This window comes from Phyllostomus hastatus, unplaced genomic scaffold (assembly GCF_019186645.2).
Source record: "Phyllostomus hastatus isolate PE091 unplaced genomic scaffold, TTU_PhHast_1.1 phas_scaffold_501, whole genome shotgun sequence".
In the NCBI taxonomy this organism is placed as follows: domain Eukaryota; kingdom Metazoa; phylum Chordata; class Mammalia; order Chiroptera; family Phyllostomidae; genus Phyllostomus; species Phyllostomus hastatus.
This window is the reverse complement of record NW_025334033.1, coordinates 2,428,107-2,453,610: the sequence shown is the minus strand read 5'-3', so window position 1 is coordinate 2,453,610 and position 25,504 is coordinate 2,428,107. Positions and strand designations below refer to the sequence as shown.

Here is a 25,504-nt window from a genome sequence, read left to right as displayed (position 1 = left end):
TTGACTTATTCCTTTGTTCTCACTCTCTAAGTAGTCCTGTATCACAGGAGAGCTAACATTTCTCGCTAAGCCTTATAAAAGTTGCTTATCTCATCGTGAGCTCCAAGAACTCCCCTCACTGTCCTTTTAATTAATATTTGATGATGTAGCCACGATATGTATAGCAAGTGGCCAATATCCCTTCCATTCTAAACCATCCTCTGTGTTTCCTGAGGAGCTGGACACAGAGTCCCTCAAACAGAGCATACCATCCCCTTGCCAGGCCTCTTTGTACTTTGTGGTCCAGGTTTCTTCTGAACCAAAGGGTGCCCTCCACTGCTCCTGACACATGTCGTCGGGTGACTGGAGTGTCAAATGTCTGCACAGCTCGCACTGCAAGTCACCAGTTTTGAGAAGGTGATTGGCCAAAGGTTCAGATTTTGCTTCTGGTTTTGAGTGCTGTTTGCTTGCAGGACCGTCATGAAGTCGGGCTCAGAGCTGGTGAAGGCCGGGTTACGAGCCTTCTTTGAAAATGCCGCGGAAGACTTAGAGAAGACTTCGGAAAACCTGAAGCTCGGGAAGTTCACGCACTCCAGAACGCAGATTAAAGGCGTCTCTCAGAACATTAACTACACCACGGTGGCGCTGCTCCCCATCCTGACGTCCATCTTTGAGCACGTGGCGCAGCATCAGTTTGGGGTGGATTTGCTCTGTGAGTCAGACTGCTGTGTGTGTGCGTTCAGGAGCACACAGCCGCAGGCAGGAGGAACGAGGCTCAGTTGCTGAGGCTGACCTTGAGGGAGGAGCAAAGAGATTATCATTCCATGCTTTTTTCCTTCTTAGATTTAAAAATCAAGTAGTAGACTCTAGGATGGGAAGAAATCCCCAAATTTGAGTATATAATATTTCATCTTTTCCCACTATCATTCAGGACCAGGATTTTTCACTGACTGGTTTAGCTCCCAGCCTTTGTGCTCCTCTTCATTCGAACAGTTTATCTGAGTCATCCAGCAGGAGACAGAGGTTTGCTCCCAGGGCTTTTCAGCTACCAGTTTTCCTGTTAAGAAGCACTAATTTATTCACAAATACCAGGAGCAAAGGAAAGCTGCTAAGACGTCCTTATCTGAGCCTTTGGAAGCCCACAGTCAGTTGGTTTTATTGCAGTTTGCAGTTAGTAGCATGGACAGACCCCTCATGCAGATACTCTGCCACCACGCTTCAGTTGCACACTTTAAATGTCGGCGCAGGGAATAATTTAATTTAGCCAGTTGTCATAGCTAAGGCTGTGTCTTCCGTATCCCTGAACAACTGAAAATCACTTATTTCCATGGGGTTGGGGGACTGGTGGGGGAACATCTAACCTCATTATTTTGTATCATGGAAATAATACACCTCCTTGTTAAAAAATAAAAAATGAAATTAGTTTTCATGGTGCTAAATTAGTCCCTGCCTTGTTATGAGTTCTAGACATTAACAAGAGCATGTAGCCTTCAGATAAACTTTGTGAGTTGCTAGGTGGAATATGCCCTTTTTAAAAGGAAATGTGGCAAAATCATTATCTGTTTGAATGGCCTTTTGAAAAACTTCCCTCAGAGAACTTGGGACAAGGGAACATGAGGAATTTTGCTCTTGTTACTCTGTCTCCGAAGAGGTGAGCACATTGTACGTATCTTCCTAGGAAATGAACGAAAGGCAAGGCTCATTCAAACTTCGGATTTCTCAAATTCTTCTTTTCAAAGCAAAGAAATGTTCCTCTGGGTAAAATTTGGGTAAAGTGTCACCCTCTATTGGAAAAAAAAAGTCTCAAATGAGGGACTCATTGTCCAGTGATCCTGTGACCACATCCTAAGCCCCACAGAGGAATGGGTGGCTCCGTGTGGGGTATTTTCCCGAGAGTTTTCTCACCCAGTTCAGTAATTAGCATCTGGGCAGAAAGGAGCTGTCTTGGGGGGCGGGGGGCAGGGAGGAGAAGGAGAGAAAGATCTCTTGGGCTCTGGGTGATGCGAGCACGTTTTCCCTGTGGGTAGACCCTTTCCATGTGTAGGAGGTGGGGAGCTGTGATTGATCGCAGTGATGGCCGCTCTGTTTTGTTCTTTGCAGTGGGTGACGTGCAGATTTCATGCTACCACATACTGTGCAGCCTCTACTCTCTTGGGACGGGAAGGAACATCTATGTTGAAAGGTAATTAGCGAACAGAAGAGGCCAAACATTCAAGCTCAAGAAGATGTTAGCATCTTTTCAATCCAGCAAAATCAAATGCTCACTGAAATGGGATGGTGATTTTGAGCCTAGGTTATGAAATGTTTGTGGCAATTCTAAGAAGTGTAAGGATGCTATTAAGATTTATGACTTTTGTGGAGATAGCTGGTGAATGTATGTGGCTGGAGGAGCAGTATAGCCAAGCTAAAAAATCTTGTGCTAGTGACTAAAAAAATGTCAAAGAAATGCTCAGTTCTTCATAATCACAGCTTCCCAACAGCTTCCGGAGTTCCTGGGGTTAAAGCTTGCTGAGAAGCTCAAGGGACATGAAGCAGTTGCTTTAGCATTTAATGAGTTTCCATGTGATGCAGTCCTGGACCTTGGCCATTCTCGGCTGTCAGATTAGCTATAGTTTTAAACAAGGCCACACTTGGGTAGCAGAAATGCTATTCAATAATCTTGAACCTGAACAAACTGCTTTTCAGAGATGCTTGGGTTTCAGCCTTGCTCTCTAATCTGCCTGCAGCTACAGAAGCCTTTTGTGACCCCTGCTTTTCACCACCAAATGCCAGTGTTCTGTTGTTCTGTTCTGTTTAAATGTATGCGGGTGATCAGAAAGATAAACAGTGTTAGCCAAACTCTGGACTTAGTATTATCCCTGGAAGAGTTTTTTTTCTCCTCCCCCCCACCCCCGCCCTTTCAAATGAGGAAACTGGAAGGAATTCGATCTGAGCTTAAAATTAATCTAAACATTCCTTGATAGCTATGCCCCCTTGAGCCACCTCAGCTTATGGTGCTCTATCAAACAAACCAATTTAAATCCTCGTTTCACCTAAAAACTTACATAAACTCTAACTGACATTTCTCAAAAAAGAAAAAGACTGGTTCCTTGAAGAACTAAAGAACTAATGATTTGAAATCATGCACTAGCAAGAAATGTCTGTATCTTCATCCTCATAGCGTCCAGATAGCTTCTATAGTTCAAGAAACTAATGACTGCTTTATATTGATTATGACTTTCATTTCTTACAGTTGCACAGCCTTCCTTATTGTTTTATTTAAAATATGGGTACTTTTGTCATTTAAGATTAGGAACTGGGGAAACAAAAGTTTTAACCATATTTTATACTAAATCAACAAGAGAATTTAAAATTTTTCATTTTATGGAAGTTGGTCAAGAATTTTCCTTAGGGAAGGTGTCTTCAATTCGTTTTTCCCATTAAACATTTCTGAGTATTTTCTCAATGTCTTATTTTCCCATTTACTGTGTGTGTCTATACATGCATCTGTATGTGCATGTGTCTGTACAATTTTTTGAAAAGCTTATGCATTATTCTCTTGAAAAAAAGGGGGGGTCAAAGAAAGGTCAACTCTGAAATGTCAGACCAGAGAAAGATTGCTCTTCACGTGGCTCTTTATTTTATTCATATAGTCATTCCAGTTTTATTACATATTGTGAATATCAGTGTTTGTGATTCATGCTCCGTGTGGGCAGAAGTCAGGCTGGCAGAAGCACCCACACCAAGGCTGCTCCTGCGGTCTTGACAGTCAATGACTTACAACCCTAGGGCTGTCATGCTGCCACTGGGAATGACTTTTGTTTGCTTCTGTGGTATTGTGAAAGTAACACACTCTTAGAGAGCTATTTCTCCCTTCTTTCCCTGCCCCCCTTTGACCCGATGTTTCTGACCAAATAAGGCACACCATCCCTAACCCTCTGCCCCGTTGTTTTTCAGTGCCATGCTCAGCCCTGTTTTCTGCTCCCCACTGCGAGTTGTTTTTTCTCCTTAGCACCCTCTGGAATGTACATGAAGGGACTTTCAACATTGCAAAGCCCCAGATAGGTACAAGGCGTAAGTGTGATTGCTGTGCCGACTTTGTCTCCCTGGCCATAGACATGTGAGAAACAAGGTCCCAGTCCATGGGAGTGATACTGAGAGAACGACTTAAGAAGTAGCAATAGGTGAAACACAAATTGAACCCTCCTCAGTCTGTCACCATTGACCAAGTACTGCCCATGAAAAATACCGTACTAGACCAATAACAGCTAAGGAGGGAAGAAAAAAGAGTTTCCATATCCAGCGATAAACTCTTCAAGTAGGTCCTTTGGTTGCCATGGAGCTGTTTGTGTAGCCCTTGCTCCTGTTGGTCCACACCACACTGCCCCCTGGGGGACACTAATGACTGGAGAAGTGTTATAACAGCAGGCCTTTGCCCAGCTCAGTCCCTCTGGGGCCTAGAGGCCAAGGTCATTCACTCTGGTATTTTACAGCCAGGAGCATTAATTGGCAGACTTCCGAGCCTTACTTATATAGAACTTTTAACAGAGAGGCCAAGAGAATTGTTGTTTGTATCCCTCCTGGCCAGTGGCTAATTAGCATCACTGGGAGCTCCAGACCAGGAAAAGGCCTGTTGTGAGTTTGTAGAGACTTGGGTTTCTCAGTAATTAGTATCAGGGAGGACAGGGTCACGCGTGGCCCTCAGGGCAGTGCAGCACTGGAAAACTGACTTTTGTCCCAAGGACTGTTTGTGTACCACGACACAGGCTTTTCTGGAAATCTGCATTCATGAGATCATGACTTTGATTTTGGTGAGAGAAAGAGAAGAACAACAGTTGGTTCAGCACCCGGCAGCACAGGGCCCACCGCTTCCTGGGCTCACCTCCCCGGGCTGAAGGTTTGCTCTCAGATCTGATGCTCCTCGTCATCCCTGATTTTTGCCCAGGGATTTTTTTCTTTAATGCTCCCATGTGGCATGTCTTTCTCCACCACAATTTAGTTCTTTATTTCCTCCTTCTCAAAAGGTGAGGCAGAGGAGAGGAAACACAGTGTTTCTCCTCATTGGCCACTGTGGTTGGTGAAAACAGTGAGACTGTAGACTGAAAGAACAAAACACTGTCATACATCCTGTTTGATGTCAACAGGCCCTCACCTCACTGGGGGGGTTGGTCATTCAGGTCTGAACCTAAGACAATGTCTCTTTTCTTACACTTTTCCACTACCTGGACTTGAGCAAAGGCGGGGAGTGACTGGGGGGAAAGGTGGTGAGAAGGAATGCACAGTGGGGAAACGGGGCCAGCCTGCGGCCTGCTGAGACTGAAGCAGCCTTTGCCGAGGCCTCCTAGAGAGTAAGCCTGGTCTCTGTAGTCCCCACGTCCCACTCTGTCCCCTTCCACGGCTGATACGGCCTCCAGCTGGGGCCCGCAGCATTAACACACGGGGCCCAGAGGACTGGCTCGGTCCAAGGGCTGCCGCTGCTGTGCCCCGAGAGCAGACCTGGACTGGGATGGGGGAGTGGAGGAGGGGTGAGCAGCCAGACCTTCAACGGAAGGACCAGGCTGCACCATTAGCTAAGAAGTGACTTGCCTACCTGAGGACATTCTTGCTTGCTGGAGGCTGGTTTTAAAGTTATCTGCTCAAATACTTTATGGCCAAATGAGCTGTCTGCTGGTCCCCTACCGGCCAAGCCTAAGAAGATAGAAGATAAGGAATAAATCCATATTTATTAATTGTCCTTTAAAGTAATTAAAAAGTCACTTTTTAATAAGTTTAATAACTTGACTAAATATTGTGTGGGGCTTCCATGGAATACACAGCTTTCTACCAACTCGTTCCCTCACTCCCGCCCTCCTCCCTCCCTCTAGCCCAGAAGATTCCTCCATCATCTCAAGCAGAACTGTTCTCTGCACAGAAGTCCCCCCTTTTCCACAGGGGATACATTCCCTGACCCCCAGTGGATGCCTAAACCACGGGTAGTACCAAACCCTATATATACCATGTGTTTTCCTCTACAAACATACCTCAGATAAATTTTACTTTGTAAATTAGGCACAGTAAGAAATTAACAATAACGTAAAATAATTATAACAATATGCTACCATGCAAGTTATGTGAATGTGGCATTGTTAAGAGAGATAAGGGCTATTCGAACACAAGCCCCACAATGCTGTGACAGCCCATGTGATAACCAGGGGCCGCTAAGTGGCTACCAGAGCGGGATCGTCTGCAGCGTGGAGGTGCTGGACAAAGGGGTGATTCACAGCCCAGCAGGGTGGAGCCGGATGGTGCAAGATTTCAGCACACTACTCAGAACAGCATGCAATTTGAGATCTGTGACTTTTTACTTCTGGAATTTTTTAGTTAATAACTTCAGACTGTGGGTAACTGAACCCGCGGAGAGATGTTATTTTATCACACTGCTTCCGCGTTCTGTCCCTCCTCTGCATTCAGTGAGAAAGGACTTTCTCCACCTGGAGACAAAAGCTAGAGCTGTCTGGCTTACTCCTTGGGGAGCTCTGGCTCCCCTGGGTGCCTCCACCACCCAATAAGTGCTTGTCACCCACGTCCAGAGACCCTACAGTTTTGACATTCTGGCATTTTCTTGAGGCTGCCCGATGTGTTGACTGTTGCCATAGTGAAGGGCAGGTGACACAGTCTCAGGTGCAGGTTTTTGGTGGAACCTGAAGGGAACCAATGGCTGAATGCCTCTCTGTTTCCGCACTAATAGGGCAAACGTTCGCTCTTGGCTGTAAGTGTGCCCTCTCTCGCTGGCCGTTTTCTCTGGTGCTTCTGTAACATCCCCCACAATGGTGGCCTTCGACCCCCAGCATCCAGGGATGTTGCTTGTGGGCTTTGTATACACAGTGTCAGTGCTCAGCTCGAGCTGATCAGTCACAAGCAAGATGGGCTTGCACACCATACGCTCTTCCAGTGTTGCGCGTGGGTCACCGGCTAGCAGTGACCACGGAACGCTGTGGATGGCTCGACAATAAACACGCGAGAAATAACAACATGCACAGAGACAAACTAGTTTCTGTGGGGAAGTAGGGACAGAATGGCCACCCCCCTAGTGGGGGAGCGCGCCGATTTACCGTCCATACCTGCTTTTATTAGGCTCATTTTGCATAATAATTCAGGTAAAGTACAGTACTCATTAGGGGAAGTAAGGAACTATAGAAAACAAAGAACTCTGCCCGTCTATTGAGTTGGGGGTCAAAGAGCTGTAAGGCTGAGGAACAAACTAGCTTCCTCCTAAGACCCTTCTCATTCAACTGAGAGCATTCCAAACAAAGAAGGTTTCACAGTAATTTACATGTTCTTTCTTAGGCCTGATCACCCCGGGAAATCCTCACTTCCCAGTACCAGCTGTACTACCCTGTCATTGTTTCAGGCTTAGGTGGAGCACGGGAACTAAGGCCACCGAGAGATAAGGAGATTTTCTTCCGGACGCTGAGAACTCAGACTTTGTCAAAGCCGAGGAGTGAGGGTCCATCACCCCCTTTTGCTGCAGCCCCCCAAGTCCTTCTTTTGGGGGGCCTCCCAAAGTGATCGTGCCTGGCTTGGGTCGTTCCCCCCGTGGGGAATCTTACCCGTCTTTGGCTAACCGACCAAGCTTTTTGGGGTTCAGCAGCAGAAGCAGCATTCCTGCCAGGAAGATAAGCTTTTGTCTCCTTGCCGGCTTACGGTTCCAAGGGCGTTCCCTTAGCCTTAGCTAGGCGGGGGTTTCAGCCTCTGATACCAGTCAGGGCGGTTCCCAACATTCCAGTGCTCAATTCTAGACCTGTTGTCCACATTTCCCACGAGTGATCTTGGTTTCGTGGTCTAACAAAGGACTCAGAATATTGGTGTTTTTGGTAAGAAAGTTTTCTCCTTATATGGAAACTGACATTCATGTGAAACTCCTGGGACAGGTGTATGGTATGTCCATGATTGAATGTCCAAGAGTGGCTAAGAGAAGATATTTCTGGGTGAGAACCAGATGGCTCTGATCTCAAGTTCATCAGAAAGCAACAGATAACAGCCCCCATACAGGGCTCTCAAGCCAGCACTGTCACTGCACTGTCTCGCTAGCAGAAAGGACCTGCTGGGTTATAGCTCCAAGGCTGAGCCCAGGTCTGCGCAGGGGAAGCACTATTTCAGTACCAGCTCCACACTGAGCAGCCAGGGGTGGGTTCCCGTCCCTCACACTTGGAGACTGGGCCATCCCACAAGCCAGACAAGTCCTCTCTGTTGGAGAACTGGAAATCTGAACTAGGAATCCCAAGCACTTTATTTTTGTTTGGTTACTTGTTTCAGAGAAAGACTCAAAACCCAGAGCTCAATACATGGTGGACACTCAAACATTTGTGAAAGGAAGAAATAGAAGTAGTAGGTGGCAGAGGTCTGTCCTCAAGGCAAGCAGTATGTTTAGGACCTCTTATTTCTATTACAAGGCTGGTATTTTATTTTGTGTCTAATTCATGATTTTGGCCCCTTATCTACTGTTCCCACTGGTGATCGCAGGCTCTATCCATGGTAGGGAACAGACACAGAGAAATTACACAAAAGATTTCGAAACATTTTGAGAACAAGGAGGATCAGACTCAATGTGGATGTCCACAAAACTTGCTCTCAGATATGCAGGGAGAAAAGAACAAAGTGACATGGTATATTATATCACCTGAGCCAGTTAATAACTAGGTTCCAAGTAGTGAGACCATTGCAAACTGTTGGTTAGTGTCCAGCAAAAGGTGGGGAGAAGGAAGTGCCTGCAGCCCCGCTGAGCCCAGGGCCGAGGGATGCCGGTGGAGTAATACAGGGAAAAGCAGCACGAGACATCCTGGGGAAGGGGCCTGGCCTGCCAGCGCAGGGGGCCAGCCTGTGAGCGGCAGCACTTCTGAATGGATTTCTTGTTTATAGACAACGTCCTGCCCTCGGAGAATGTCTGGCTTCACTGGCAGCTGCCATCCCAGTGGCGTTCCTGGAGCCCACCCTTAACCGTTACAACCTGCTCTCGGTCTTCAACACCAAAACCCCCAGGGAGAGATCTAGTAAGTATCTTCCCACAGTGACATGCCCTGTGCTGAGAGGAGAGTGGCAGGGAGGGAAGGCCACACAGGCAGGGGGCAGCCCCCCTCCAGCACTGCTGGTTCCCGGGGCCCAGGGTTGGGGGCAGGGGGCAGGAGGTCAAAGCCCGTCTCCATCTCACTGGAAGAATGGGCATGGGCAGGTCCTTTGTGCTCATTCAACTTTGGTTTCTTCCTCTATAAAATGAGGAGACAGCCTAGTTGATTTCTAAATCTCTTCCATCCTAAAACCCCAGGTTCTGTCACTGACCCTGGGTCTTAACTTCTCTTCCTGCATCTGGAGATGTGATGACCCATTCACAGTTCCTCTCCAGAGTGTCAACAGAAGGGGCACATCTGTACTAATAACCTAATTAAGCTCTTCGAGTCCCAGGAGAGACTCTGTTGCCAAGGATGATGACTACATGTTCTCCCTCTGCATGGAAAATAAGGCCTAGGAAAACACCAGAGGGAATTGGAATTATACATGAAACAAAATCAAACCAGAGCACCAAGTTCTAGGGCAGCTGTCCTAGGACTTAGGAAGTAACATTTTATTGCAACACGGTCACACCCACTCATTTACATGTTGTCTGTGGCTGCACTAGCGCTATGTCGGGGAGGAAAATAAGGTTCCCTCTCTCCTGTGTTATTCTTGGCTAAAACTCCTCTGTTGAAAAGACAGTTTAAGGAGAAAAATGAAACTATTTGAATCACCTACATGTGTGTGCATACAGCAGCCCCACAAAGATGTGAGACTGGAGAGGTAACCAGGGACCGAGCCTTAAATAGCAGCCTGAGCAAGGGAAGGGGCCAGGGTGTGGGGCCTGAGAGAAGAAGGCGACTCACCTGCAGCCAGAAGAGGAAATGTTTGTGAGCTGAGCTGCCCTGCCCATTCGGATATGTCTCCAGTGAAACAGTTATGTTGGGTCATAGGTCTCCTCCTGGTAGGCTGCCTTTCTGATGTAAATTCCCTTTATAAATGTAGAGTTCTTTGACAAAAGGGTAAGTGCTACTCTTTTTTCCGAGCTTCTTTGTGCAGTTTCCTAAAAACAATAATCTCTGAGCTGAAGAAGCAGGTGTGCAGGGCCATGGTCTGCCTGCTCCCACCCCAGTGGCAGAGCCGAGTCAAGGCAGCACAGACCATCTGGCCTGCAGTGCAGAGTATTTGCTCTCCGGCCCCTTACAGAAAGGTGTTCCCCCCCCCTTTTCTAGGAGAACTGTAGAGCTGGAACACAAGGCAGGTTGTAAACCCGCTCCTGGAGGAGGAAGGGAGAGTCCTCACACACGATCAAGGGCAATCCTACTGCAAGGCCTCAGGATAGAGGAGCTCCAAGCAGGAACCTTCATGCCACTAGAAAGAACTGCAATGATCTGATGGAGCAAAAGCTACCACATGGTGGGCCTCATCAATATTCACAAAAAGAAAAAACCTTAGTGAACCATTCATACCAGAGCCATCCTATTCAGACCCATTGATACACCAGCAGTGACTGAGCAGCATGGCGATCCCACTTAGTATGGGCCCCCTTCGCAAACTGCCGTGAGGTCCTAAGGGAGAGAGTCCCGAGAGAGTGGGGTTCGTGCTCCAGTCCTCTTTGTCAGCAGTCTTTCCATCTAAGAAGGCAGAGAGCAGAGCCACAGTGGATTTATTCCCATTTGCTTTTGCTACTTCAGATCAAAGTCATACCTTGGCCCCAGGAATGATCACCAGGACAATGTAGACAAGGCCACGCTATAAAATTCCTTTCCTGAGCTAGAATGCAGTAGACACTAGTGTTCTCAGGGCTGGTTAAGGGAGAAACATTGCTGAGATGCCTCCACTTTCCAGGGTTGGGTATGAAATGTCCAAGTCCCCAACACCCTCAGCTTCGTCTCACCCTTTCTCTCCTTTCTGGGACTAGCAAAAGTGTATTTCCAACCTTGTTTTTTTTTTCACGCACCCTCTCATGCTTCTAAATGAGTCACATCTTGCAGCTGAGTGGGAGCTGAGCAATGGAGCAGGCTCTGGTAACACTGAGAAAGGGCTGTGACACCTGCAGGCACATGCCAGCCCAGGTTGTGCTCCCCATGCCAGGATCAGGGCCCAGGCATGAGTGCCGGATTGTACACGTCCATTCTGCACCACCTGTGATTCGAGGAATAGTGCGTCCTTGTCTCTGTATCAGCAATGTGTAGACTTGAACCTTGGGAAAGAGAGAGACCTCCTCTGCTCCTGGGCTCATAGAGGTACAGCAGGAGGCAAATGGGGAACTTGACAATGACAGACACAGGAAACACTAGATGGGCTTTGGGAAGGAAGGGAATGGCTCTCCCCCATTGTTGTTCATCTCGAGCTATTTGAGAAACATGCCTTCTTATTTCACATATTTTTACATTGATTTAATAAGACATGTTCATAAATAAAAATAACTGCCCATCATCGCATACCGCACGTGGGAGAAAAAAGACAAGCTTGTGATTAGAGATGACATGGTCCTTCTTCCGTCAGTGGGCCATCGGCATACCGTGGGACTCAGTACCCCAGGCCCTTAAGCCCGTGTTTCCCATCATTTAATTAATCAAAGACGGAATGCTGATCGTGTGTGTGGCTCTTGAAAAGTAGAGTGCGCGTGAATATGTACCTGGGGTAACCAGGTTCTCCTGGAGCCAGAGGATGACTGATGGTTTAAGAGACTCTAGGGAGGTAGACTTCATTCATCATATAAGGTGGGCGGCCTCAGGGATCAAGAAGGGGCAGCAACGTACAGGGTGACAAACGACGTGAGTCTGATTTAGAAATGCAATATGAACTGATTTATCAAGCCTTCAGTCAATTGGACATCTCTATTAATTTCCACTTAGCATTCTTGACAGCAGTTACTCACATTAGTAACTCTTCTACCACATAAGATCCTGGCACATTTTCTGACTCATCCAAAAGTTATTAAGATGTGCCTAGAAAAGGCTTAATACTGTTATGTGCCAGTTATTCAAAACTAGATAAAATCTTTGGTTATGTGGCAGTGGTCTCTTGATCAGAACATTAGGTTGGCCGAGCCTCCTGGTCACCGGCTAGCTTACTCTGCACACCCGAACTGGGATGATCGCCTGGAAGGAAGGGGGTCCGGCTGCCACGGAAGCTCCGCCTCTGCTGCACAGGGGCACGGCCCTCAGATGCCCTCTTCCTGAGGGAGGGGCTGCTCGGGGAAGGAGATGCAACTGAAGAACCTAACTCAGTGGTCCTCAAACCTTCGCATGCACCAGAATCACTCGAAGGCTCCCTAGAATAAAGACTGCTGGGTCCCCTCCCTAAGCTTCCAATTCAGTGGGTCTGGAGTCAGAAGGTCCCATCGCTGCTCTGCTGCGGCTGCTGGTGGGAGGACTTCGCTTTGGGAGCCGTGGATCTAGAACAGTGACTCCAACCCGTGTGCTGCAAGAGGCACACTGTGGTGCCGCAAGAAGTTTAAACATGCAGGGCCTCACTATTTAGTCGGGACACTGCCTTCTTTTCCCCTGGAGGGTCCGTTTTTTTCTAAACAACAGCCAACACAAAGGTAGCCACCCTGTGTGAACGAACTGAAATTTTACCTATTTTTTTTTTTGTTGGACTGACAAAAAGTGTATTTTTTGGTGTGCGGCCGAATTTTGGTAATTAGTGTGTGTACCAGGGATGAAAAAGGTTGGAAACTGCTGATCTAGAAGAGGAAAGGGCAGCGTGTTCCAATGGTCACCCACGACAGTCCTGTGCGATTCTGACAGGGCCCGACTGAGGCTGTTTTTCAGGTAGATAACTCAGCAGCTTTCATTCTGTGCTTTTGTTATGTGGCATTTGACGTTCAAAACACCATCTGAATGGCAAATGTTTCCTCTACTCAAGGACCAATTACATATAAATAACTTCTAAAGGTCGTCATAATGACTCCAGTGTAGAAACATCAAGCAACCGTTTTTTCTTAGGGAAAAAAGTGTTTGTGATGATATATTATCTGTGTGCCATTTACACACACACGTACACACACCTGCATCTTCTCATTTACAGTTTTACAGCCAATAGTTGTAAACTTTGGTTGCATCTGCCACAGTCTGCACTGCTCTGTGTGCAGAGCTGGAGGGTAGAAAGTTTGACTTCTCTCTTTACATATTTATTCTGGTGCTATTTGTATAACATTATTTTGTTTGTGAGAGTCTCCCCTCTGCTAAAGGGTACAGGCTAGACTTGCTCTCTGCAAATGGCCCGCACAGGCAGTGGGCCGTGTCTGCCCTGTGTCACCCCCTTCCACTGTGACTCATGGGACTTCAGTGTTCTTTGGCTTTGACAGTGTGAACGCTTTTGAATGGTCTGGATTTTAAATGACATTGGTCCACTCCTGGCATCCAAGGAAGAGAGATCTTGAGCCTTCTACTCCCCCAAAGGCCATAGAGTTAACAACAGAGAGTCAGCCCCAGGGAAAGCTAGGTAAGACTCATGGGGCTGCACCAAAGCAGGGAGCCACTCCGGATCCATTGCTTTGCAACACGCCATCCAGGAGAAACACTTACCTCAGCGACAGGTTCACTATCTCCAGGACAGCCAGGGCTATCCTGTAGGTCTGCTCTGGGCAGCACAATCGTGACGGAAATCAAAACAGTCCCTTTCAGTTGGCCAGTGCTTCTGAAGACCAGAGAATTGGTGGTGTCCTCTTACTCATTAGCTCTTAGAGTCCCATGGGCCTAAAATCTAGAGCAGACTTCCCACCAGCATTAGCACCAATGGCAAAGGGCCTGCAGGCATAACCCACTTCACTGAACACAAACGTTCATTGGAAGTCTTCTGGAATTCATGAGAATGTTGCATTTAACTTCTAGTATCAAAAATAAGTCCCTCCAATCTTCTAGTGGAGTTGATGTTCTGGGAAAATGCTCCACATTTTCCCATGGCTTCTCAGCCTCCTGGCACCTGTGGCACCTAATGCTTCGGCCCCAGTGTGAGAAGTTGGGCCTTTGGGTGTCATCTGTGCCCCGGCCCCCCTCCCCCACAGGCCTAGGTGGACTCTGTGGGGAGCAGGGAGATAAACAGAAGCACCCACAGAGCTCTGGGCTCATGCTTCTTTCTCAACCAGCCCATGTCCTTTCGCTCAGGGCCCTTTATCTTCTCACCTGTCAGGAATCTCAGGGTGCTCTGGTCTCTCCTCCCAGCTTGGGAGAAAGAGTGTCCTTTTTCCTTAAGGAGAGCAGGTCAGCTCACCCCTGGCTGCTTCTGTCTGCTACTCTTGTATCTGACAACCTTCACTGCTGAACTCTGTTGTCGCTCCATCCTGTCTGTCCTTGTTCAGTAGAGTGACCTCAGTCATTCAGTGTGAGGAAAAGACAGCGAACGCACTGTTCCTTGCACAGGAGCCTGCAGAAACAAAAAGACTTAGGCGATTGGCAAAAAGTCTCAGCACAGCTCACCTCAGGTCCCCAGTAACTTCTGCTGTAAATGCCGAAATCAACACATGTGCCACGTTTTCCTCCCCAAATCTCAACTGGATGGAACGTATCACTGTCTGTGGTCCAGCTGAGAGAAAATGTGATGAGAAGCTTCCCCTTTTCTTTTCTAAACAGTACAGATGTGATCCAGGTGATTGAACCATGAATTGGCAACTGAACACCCATTAGTTGCTTTTCTCTAACTAGTACCACCCCTCCTGCAGTGCACACACTTAGGCAAGAGGGAGAAGGCCAGAGACCAGCTTCGTCACAGAGAGGCCTTATGAAACGCCCCTTAGCTGAGTCCCTGCTCTGCTCCTTTAACCTTGTGTCTAAGTGTTCTAACCTCAGTACCACATGTGGGCAGAGTCCCCTGGCCCCTGGGGGCTGCCCAGATGTCCCACAGCTGTGGACAGATGCTCCTCCACACCACTGCTCAGTCATGCGAGGCTCTGGGGGAAACTCATGGGAAAGACCAAAGGAAGGTGGGACAGAGGGGGATACAGTTGCACCGTTGTGGTTTTGAATTACTGTCCCTTTGTTCTTCCTGTACCCTCTCGGGCAGTTCTGGGGATGCCGGACACAGTGGAAGAGATGTGTCCTGACATCCCCCAGCTGGAAGGCCTCATGAAAGAAATCAACGACCTGGCCGAGTCAGGGGCCCGGTACACAGAGATGCCCCACGTCATTGAGGTGATCCTGCCCATGCTCTGCAACTACCTGTCCTACTGGTGGGAGCAGGGGCCTGAGCACCTGCCCCCCAGCACAGGGCCCTGGTGCACCCGAGTCACCTCGGAACACCTCAGTGTCATCCTGGGCAACATCCTGAAAATCATCAACAACAACCTGGGCATCGACGAGGCCTCCTGGATGAAGCGTATTGCAGGTACCACACATGCTTTTCTCCCCAGCCCCCCCCCCCCCGGCTCAGGGGCCAAGGTGCCTAGATTCTCTGTCCATCTCTTAGTTCCCCAACTGCTGCCCTTAGTTACTTAAGAGTAAAAAGAACGGACTTATTTCCCCGTAGAGCTTCTCAGAGCAGATGTTCCTGCCCTGCCCCCCAACTAACCCAGGCCCCTCAAGCCCTCAGGAAGCCCTCCTTGATAAACCCTGCCTGACACAGATCATCACTGCACTAGTGCTTCTGGCACTTAAGAATCCCATTTGCTCTTACAGTAATAACTGTCCATACTTTTTTGGTAAGTAGTCCTCGTTTTTCTCCACGTGTGTGAAGCTCACTCCCATCTGGGCTGCACTGTAAGTTCCTAGAATTTGTATTTCACTCTATGCTTTCTAAGACACTCTCTAATTTAGGTCACAGTAGTATCACTTTGTCTTGGGAGGGTGGGGGCACTGTTCTGCGTTCTGGAACTCTTTGCATGCCGTAAGCTCTTGATAAATGTTGTGAGCTGATTTTCTCTTTCCAAAGCTACCTCAAAGAAGGAAAGACTTGGAAAGTGAACAGCCATACCATCCACAGTCAAGAAGCCATGAATATTTAGTGTCCTCTGTGTCCAAGTAGAGTCTGAGGAGATAGAACCTGAGGCAAAGTCATTTAATGGACCGACAGTTCAGATAGGAGACTCTACCATAACAGCATAATCTCCGGAACCGGGGCTGAGTCACAGGGAGTATCATCAGCCCAGCTTGAGGTGTTTTCCTCCCTAAAAAAAATTAGTGGACATTCCTCTGCAAGACCAGGGGGGAAGAAAGTTCCTACCTACTTGTCTCAGAAATGAACTCAGATCAAAATCATAAATATTTGGATGCTCATGGCTGCTGGATAGTAGAGATGGGCTTCTAAGAACATGAATAAAGAAAGTTGGTGTTCTTTTGTTACGCATTAGCCCAAGAATGTTGTTAACCCTAAGGTAATTTGTTGAGGGGCTCTAGTTTGTAAATCTGGATTAAGGGAGGGAGGAGATAAATGATCAGCTCCCTCAGCTCCCTAGAGGGACAGAGAGGAAAGATGTCGCAGCCAGAGAGGCACTGATGGGAACTGAACTTGGCCTTTAATTCCATGGGTGAATTAACTCAACAGTCAGACGATTTCATTCCTGGTACCTAAAGAAAATTGATTTTGATAGTAACCCCAAATTGCCCACATCCAGAGTAGCCACTCTGATCACAGAGCTGTGAAACTGAAGTCGTCGTGGCACTAAGTTTTGAGCTCCTTGTTAATGCCTCTCAGCAGAGAACTCCCGTCACCTTCTCTTTCTCAAACAGTCTTAGACAAAATGAGATTTTTTTAAAGTGCTGGAAAGTAGGCCATTTTCCATTAAAATGACCTAAGCTAAAGAAACTTTGAAATATACCATGAACATTGTCAGTGACTTTTCTTCTTATTACTTCATTTCACTTTTCTTATAATTATTCTGATTCTGATCTTTTCTATGGATTGAACAAATAGGATATTCTATTTTAGAAATAGAGTGAGATATAAAGGTTTTCTCTTTCTCAAGGGTCAGAATTATAGTCCCAAGTCCCACTGATGGCTTGTTTCTGCTCTTTGACGTCTGGTGTCCACCTCACCATCTCTCTCAGTTCGTCACAGCTGATGATAGCTGTCTGCCTTCCCCAGGGTCCAGGCAGTCCTCCAGTGTTGGGGGCTAAGAACTGTGGGTGGCTAATGTATTTTTAACAACAGGTTTTTCTGTAAATTAACCAGAAAGCAGAATATTCAGTGCCTACTCTTGGCCCAGTGCTGGTTATTATGAACAGAAGGCTTCCTTCAAGGAGTTTGTAATCTAGCTGGTGAGCCCGAACCAACCTGAACACACTGTAAAATGATACAAGGTAGTTGTTAGGAAGAGTTAGGGGGTGTGGCAAACTCCACGCATGCCCAAGCGGCTCAGGGGTGGCCAGGGGCCCTCATGGCCTGCAGGAGCAGAACAGGACCAGGACCTTCCCCTTAGCTCCACCCCCACCCCCAACTGTGGCTTCACGAGAGGGAAGTGCCAGTAGGAGATTAAGGAAGGGAACAAGGGACAGGCGCCATCCTGAGTGGATGGACTTTCACAGACTCACCCTCAGTGCCACTTCTTTCCTTTAACCAATTGTTATGGGAAATGAGGGGGCGGTCCTTTGTTTGCAAACAGTGTATGCCCAGCCAATCATCAGCAAAGCCAGGCCTGACCTGCTAAGAAGTCACTTCATCCCAACTCTGGAGAAGCTGAAGAAAAAGGCCGTCAAGACTGTGCAGGAGGAGGAGCAGCTGAAGGCCGACAGCAAAGGGGACACCCAGGAGGCAGAGCTCCTCATCCTGGATGAGTTTGCAGTGCTCTGCAGAGACCTCTACGCCTTCTACCCCATGCTGATCCGCTACGTGGACAACAACAGGTATGGAAGCAGCCTGGAATAGCACATCCAAAGGACAGAAAGATGGGGTTGAGTTGGGTTACAAGTGAGAGGCAGAGGTCACAGCTGCTGCCACCAGCACCCTCCCCAAATAAGCCCTAGTGTGGGACCTCCGGTGGCGGGGGCGGGGGGAGGGGGGGCGGGTTGCGGAGGGTGGTAATTTCCTTGACCAGTGATTCTATGTGGCCAGTGGCATGGCCATCCCTTCCACCCTCAAATACCATAGGGAGAGGCAGTTGGCCAGAGGAGGGCAGCAGCGACCCACTTCTGCCCTTCTGCTGCTCCACCCCACATCCATTCCACAGATACAATTGAATGCTCCAGGCACCAGAACAGGATGAACAAAACAAAGATGTCTGACGTAGGGAGCTTTCCTCTGGCAGAGGAGTGGAGCATTCAGACAGTAAACAAAATAACTATTTAGCCCTGGCTGGTATGGCTCAGTGGATTGAGTGCCAGATTGTGAGCCTAAAGGTCTCCAGTTAGATTCACATCAGGGCACCTGCCTGGGTTGCCGGCCAGGTCCCCAGTTGGCAACCAATTGATGTTTCTCCTACACATCGATATTACTCTCCTTCACTTCCTCCCTCCCTTCCTCTCTCTCTGAAAATAAGTAAATAAAATCTTTTTTTAAAAAGTATGTATATACTTATACGTACTTATATACTTGTGCATTTAATTCCACACTTATAAAAGTAAATTGTACAGAGCAGGGTAAGGGGGAGTAGAGTGGAGTCGCAGTTGTAAATAGAATGTTATTGAGAAAGAGACACTTGAGCAAAGACCTAAGGAGTTGAACTGAGGAACCCTGCAGGTCTGGGGAAGAGTGTTCAGGGAGAGGGAACATCTAGTGCAAGTTCTGAGGACGGAGTGAGTTTGGGGTGTTCAGGAGATCACAGGAGGCTGGTGAAGCTGGGAAGAGTGAGGGGTGTGGGGAGCATAGACTTCTGAGAGGCAGCAGGAGTCGGGCCTTGGCGGCTTTTGCTCTGAGTGAGATGAGAAGCTGGTGGAGGTTTTCAGCTAATTTGTGATGTGATCTAATTCACTCTTTGAATGCTGTGGCGAGGGATAAAAGAAAAAAAAAATGAAGTGAGAAGACCATTTGGGAGGGTCACAATGATCCAGTCAAGAGTTGACCATTGAAAGTTGGGGATGGAGGTTCGGGAGGGGAGTAGAATGGGGAACAACTGCTTATGGACTTGGAGTTTCCTTTTAGAGTCTTGAAAATGTTTTAGAAGTAGCTGGCCAACATTGTGAATGCACTAAATGTCAGTAATGGCCAATTTTCTGTTCTGTGTATTTTACCACAATGAAAAAGAAAAAAAAAGAGTGGATGTTGTCTGGTGCCTGCATGGTAATAATGAAGGTTGACAGTGGATGACAGATTCTGGGTCTATTTTGAAAGTGGAGCCCTTGGGACTTTCAGATTGGGAATGAAAGAAAAAAGGAGACTCAAGTCAAAGATGATTCTGGCCAATGGAAGGATCGGGTTTTTCATCAACTGAGCTGGGGAAGATTGTGGGTACTGAAGATTTTTAGGGGAAGATTAGGACATTGGTTTTGATCATGTTAAATTTAAGTTGCTGCCCTGGCCAGTGCGACTCAGTTGGGTGGAGCATTATCCCATAAGCCAGGGGTGTCCAACCTGTGGCCCATGGGCCACATGCAGCCCAGAATGGGTCCAACGCAAAATCGTAAATTTACTTAAAACATTATGAGATTTTGTGTGTGTGTGATTACATATCACAATGTATTTAATGTGTGGCCCCAAAAAAATCTTCTTCCAGTGTCACATGGAGATGCCAAAAGGTTGGACACCCCTGCTGGCATAAACCAAAGGTTGCAGGTTTGATTCCCAGTCAGGGCACATGCCTGGGTTGTGGGTTCGGTCCCTGGTTGGCACATATATGAGAGACAACCAATTGATGTTTCTCTCCCTCTCTCTCTCCCTCCTTTCCCCGCTCTAAAATCAATAAGCATTTTCAAGGTGAAAAATTAAAAGAAAATTTGGGTTGCCTAATGAATATCAAAGTGAAAATGTTAAGTGGGCAGTTGCATATGGGTGCAGAGTTCAGGACTGAGGTTTGGTGTGGGTATAGGAATTTGGGAGTCATCAACGTATTGACATGCAGTCTTTAAGACTCATGAGACTGGGTGAGATAAAGGACTGAGGCAGAGAGAGAAGAGTTCCAAGCCCTCCTCATGTTCTCCAACATTAGGCAGAAAAGGAGGAATTGGTGACTTAATAATTTAAGATTACTTATATAAGGAACCAACAGAATGTTGTGTCTGGGGTGCCAACTTCATAAAGCATTTCCAATAGGAAAGAATGCTGAATGGAATCTATCGGTGACCCTGACCAGAGCAGCTTGAGCAGACCAATGGAAATGAAAACCTCTTTGGAGTGGCTTTCTTCCACTCTCTTGTAGCAGAGAATGGAAGAAAAGGACTTGGAGACAGCAATACAGACAAGTTGTTCAAGAAGTCTTGTTATAAGGGGGAACAGGGAAATGGGATGGTAGCTGAAGACAGAAGCAGGGTCAAGAGAAGACTTTGTGAAATGGGAGACTTGTCAGCTTGTTTCTTCGTTAATGGGAATAATCCACGGGAGAAGAGGAAACTGATCAGAGTGAGAGAGAAGTTCTAAAGCAATGTCCTTGAACAGGCAAAGGATCAGCCTCAGACAGTTCATTCATAACATCAGGCAGGAGGACAGAGGGTGGATGCTAATGCTGGTACATACTCACATAGGTACACATGTACATATGTACATACATACATGCATATAATATACAACACACATAACATACACCTGTGTTCATGTATGGATGGACAGAGTCTGTAGGAGTCCTTTTCTGATCGTTTCCATTGTCAGTGAGGCAGGAAGCAAGATCGTCAGCTAAGAGTGAGGATGAGGAGGAGGTGCTTGGAGATTTGAGGAGTGAGAAGGTATAGGGCAGTGGCCAGGGAGAAGTGGGAGAACACATGGACCAGGGAAGGGCAGTGGGATTGGCAAACAGCATTAAGGGGCCCACTTGAAATCTATGATCATAAAATCTATGATCATAAATTTCATAAATTTGTCTGTTTTCTCCAGCCAGTTCAGCTGCCAGGCTTAGGCCCAGAGTAGAGAGAGAGATGGATTTAACCAGGGTTGGGGGTTTGCAAAGTGTGTATGTCAAAGAAAACGTGGGTTAGGGAGTTGAGGGTGTATGTAAGGGTAATCATGAAGACAGACTATGGAATTGAGGCTGAATGATGAGGGGACATGAGGACACAGGAGAGTAATGACCGTGCCCAGGAAAGGAAACAAGGGATTGCTGGTCCCAGTGGAAGGCAAAGACCAAACAGATATATTTTGATTATACTACACCCTGTTAAAGCTTACGGGCCTAAAATATAAATTTGGGAAAGCTTGATTTTAAAATACCTCCTAGATATTGAAAGGACCCAGGAATATTTGAGAGAACATTACTAACATTTTGAGTGGTATCCCTTTCTGTCATGGGCAGGAAGTAGGTCTGAATATGCCTGTTTACTTTATGAGGCAAATTGTATTTATTATTTAAAATAGCTTAAGGTTACTTATATTTAGCATTTCAAAATAAACACCTCACCCACAGCATGTGTGTGTGCACATATAATCCCTCACCTATCTTTGGGAAATTTGACTCACTTTCTTAGATGAAATCCTGTGCTGACAGCCGTCCTTTTAGTCATTTCCCTTTAACATAATTATGTTCACAGTTTGGAGAAGGAATTCATCAAAGTCTGAGGTGAAAACAAAAATGAAAGTAGAGTAAGCTTACTCCAAGAATAGCTCTTTAATGTCATTTGTCACTGTTGATGACCAAGACTCAAGACAGAGTATGTTCCACCCCCACCGTGCCTGACAGTGCTAAAAGCGGCAATGTCAGAGAGCCTTTGAGATCATCATTAATTCATTCACCCCCACTTCCCAGCCCATTCTTCCCTGAACACCAGGGAGCATCTTGGCCATCTGAGCCTTACTTGGAAATGCTTCCTTCCTGTGTGTGCCGTGACCTTCTTCAAGTCCTTTTTTCACCCAAAAGAATTAGCTGGCTTGGGATTATCTGAGGTCATTTCATCTTCCCTCCGACTGGAAGAATAGATACCCCTTTCCTTTTTCCTAGCAGTGCATGTCCTGCCTCTGATGGTTTATCCACCGCGGTTATAGACAGTAGGTGCGGCCTTCCAGTGGGTGCAGCTCCTGTTCCACTCACAGACACTTTACACCATTTTGAGCTCAGGGGTAGCTCCTACTATTGGCTCTGATTTTGCCCTTCAGAGCCACACAAAACTATATCAGTCTCTCTTGTGGCAGCTCTTTAAATATTAAAGGGTGCTGCCTTCTGTCCTCCCTGTTTCTCCTCGTTATATTAAACCTTTGCCCTTCCTTCAGCCTCGTCATAGCAGCGTTTCAAGTTTCTTCACCGTCTGGAACACTCTCCTGAACAGAAGCCCCTGGTCAGTGAGCAGCCCGAAACTGACCCACAATGAGCAGGAATTCCTGGTGTGGTGTGGTGTGTTGCAGCGCATTGTAGTGTGGTGTGGTCAGAACTGGGCAAATCAGTTCTCCATCTCATCCAGGAGATATTAAGTCACCATAGGTCCAAGAAAATCTCTCTCCAAGAAGCATTGGCTTCTCACCCTCTTATCTGGAAATCAGAAATAATCAGAACATGGGAATAAGCCACTTTAAATAGTGTGATTTTGGAGAAAACCCATCTCTCAGCCTGTTGAAGGGAACCCTGTGCAGTGACAGCATAAGGCTGTGTCTTCTACCAGAGGCTCAGAAACAAGGCTGAGAGAAGCTCTTACATCTAAGTCAGACAACCTGACCGTGAACTTTCAAAAAATGGTAACTTATCTTTTTGACAATGGAAATCAAACTTTCCTTACTCTTGCCATCAGTCCAGATTTTATTATTGTGCTTCTTTTCTCCATTAGTATGCTCAGTAATGTCATCTACTTGGGTTGCTTTACTATCACCCCCCATGGGTAGTGAATCACTACCACTGAACCCAGCCTTCTTCCCACCTATGGCCTTGTGTGTTCCAACTGTTCTTTGGCAGCATGCATGCAGTGCAGATGATAAGGGGCTTAGGAATCAGTTCTGTGCCTCCAAAAGGATCAACTGTCTGAATATTAAGAGAGATCATGAATTCTATGGAAGACGGTGGGCTGGGGAAGAGGAGCAGATACATCACGTAGGGGTAGAAAGGCTATGGGCAAATAGATGTGAGGTCAGGATCTTCTAGTCTCCTGCAAGTACCATCTTAATCTGGCTTGAAAGAGGTGCAGAGGGTTTTTGTACCTGGGGGAAGACATTTAATGAGATATTCTTCATGCGCACCCACCACTCTGAACCTGACGAAAGGACTTCACTAGAAATAAAGACTGCCTCTTAGAAAAAGAGTGATGGTCCTGGCTGAGTAGCTCAGTTGGTTACAGTGTCATCCTGATGTGCCAGGGTTGCCGGTTTGACCCCTGGTCAGAGCACATGCAAGAGTCAACCAGCGAATGAATGTATGCATACAGGTAGAATGGCAAATCAATGTTTCACTGTCTCTCAAATCAATAATTTTTTAAAAAGTCTTTAAATGAAAAAGAAAAGAATGATGAAATAAAATTCATTCAGCTGAAACTGCTTTCCTATATGAAGGCAAAGGGATCGAAATCCTCCTCATTCTCCTGGGAAGAATAGTTTACCTAGGGTTGTTTTCAGCTCCTGCTGCTCATGCTCCTCGTGGCTGTATTTTTCCTTGGTTGGATAGGATATGACACCTCCCCTCTTCCCACCCTGGGCATAGTGCCAGCCTATTGGGTTGGCCAAAAAGTTTGTTTGCTTTTTTTGCCCTAAGACGGCTCTAGTAGTAGTTGTCTTTAACTCCATTTGAAACAGTTTTATTACATTGTATTGTGACAGCTGCTATATCAGCATGCATTTTAAAAACAAACATCAAAACTAGTGAATTTTTATGTAGCCATTTTAATATTGAAGACGGAAGAAAACATGCAACATTTTGGCATATTATGGTTTATTATTTCAAGAAAGGCAAAAACGCAACCAAAATGCAAAAGAAATATTTGTGCAGTGTATGAAGAAGGTGCTGACTGATCCAATGTGTCAAAGTGGTTTGCGAAGTCTTATGCTGGAGATTTCTTGCTGGACAATGTTCCACACTTGGGCAGATCAGTTAACATTGATAGCAATCAAACTGAGACATACATTGAGAACAATCGACATTATATCATGAGGGAGATAGCCAACATACTCAGAATATCCAAATCAATACAATTATTGGTAAAAATGAAAAATGTGTCTTTTACATAAAAAACTAAACAGACCTTTTGGCCAACCCAATATATAGCTCATTTCAACCAACACACTAAAGAATGAACAACTGCCAGTTCTACTAAAACTTGACATTTGACCCTGAGAAAGCACTCCTGAAAAATCAATATGTAAAAAAATCAAAAAGCATTACCAATGTCAAACCGCAAGTTTGGATTGCATTTGGCTTTCAGTAATGGATACTTGATGACAGTTGCTTAAACAGATAAGAAGCCAAATCTCACACATACAGTAAGTCCAAAGATAACCCAGTCCAGGGCTAGTGTGCTCATTCCTCTCACTCCTTTGTCCTTTTATACCTAACATTCACTTCCATCTTCAGAGTTACTTTGATGGTACAAAATGCCCATTAGAATCATCATATTATCATTGCAGACAGGAAGCAGGAAGGCAAAAAGACACCTTCAGCTACCTGATCCCTTTGCAGAAAGCTTTTCCAGAACACCCATGCAACAATTTCCACTGCCGTCTCATCGATCAGAACTTAGTTACGTGGTGATCCCTCAAAGGAAGCTGGGAAATATGATCTTCATCAGAGTCAATGCCACCCTAAATAAAATGGGATTTTTGTTCCTAAGGAAGAGAAGAGAATGAGCAGACAACCTGTAGTGTCTGCCACATACAAGAGAGACTAGTTGAAAAAAAAAAAACAAGAAAGATTAGATAAGAACATCCGTGAGACTGGAACTCAGAGCAGTATGGAATTCAGGACAGAAGAAAGGGATCCAAAAGTGGCCTTGGCCTCCTGGTCTTCCATAGGCTGGTGCATGCCACCTATGAGTGGGCTGGAGGTCAGGCAGCCAGAGGCAGGTCAGGCCAATGTTCCCGGCTGGGCCTAGGCAACTGGCTTTGGATAGTTATTACCCTGCACACACCAAGGCACATGGGGCTTTTCAGGTCACCTGGGAAAGCAAAGTTTTCTTTCAGTTAAGAAAGGCAATTGACAATCCAACTTCTATATCACTCTATACAGGTATTTGAAAATGCCAACTCAGCCAGTCCTTTCAAAATATAATTTAACTCAAATGCGTAAGATACTTAGGGGCAAAAGAACTTTTTAGAAATTGACTAAGTTCTACTGTAGTTTAGCCTTCTGGTTGCCATTGTGAAGTTTCTTAACCTAGCCCCCCCTTCTTTTTTTTTTTTTTTTAAGAAACTAATAATGACCATTTACAGGGAATTTTCAAACCCTTCCAGAGGGAGATACTTGGTCTCTGCCCACACACTTCAGTCAACAGTGCAAACATGTTGCCTTTTTTTTCCTTAAAACTGGCTTCGAAAGCAAAAGGGATGAGGCCTGTCTATACAGTGCTCCACGTTCCACAGGCTGGACTAT

General features: G+C 46.4%; 1 protein-coding gene across 1 annotated transcript in view; it reads left to right on the top strand.

The window, feature by feature from the left end:
* Window positions 1-25,504, top strand: part of RYR3 (ryanodine receptor 3) — a 504,534-nt gene that overhangs the window by 422,250 nt on the left and 56,780 nt on the right. Inside the window, exons 64-68 of the mRNA XM_045822230.1 lie at window positions 453-691; window positions 2,080-2,161; window positions 8,857-8,987; window positions 14,998-15,318; window positions 17,531-17,771. Of these exons, the coding sequence (XP_045678186.1) occupies window positions 453-691; window positions 2,080-2,161; window positions 8,857-8,987; window positions 14,998-15,318; window positions 17,531-17,771 (1,014 nt within the window). The remainder of the gene's footprint in view (window positions 1-452; window positions 692-2,079; window positions 2,162-8,856; window positions 8,988-14,997; window positions 15,319-17,530; window positions 17,772-25,504) is intronic.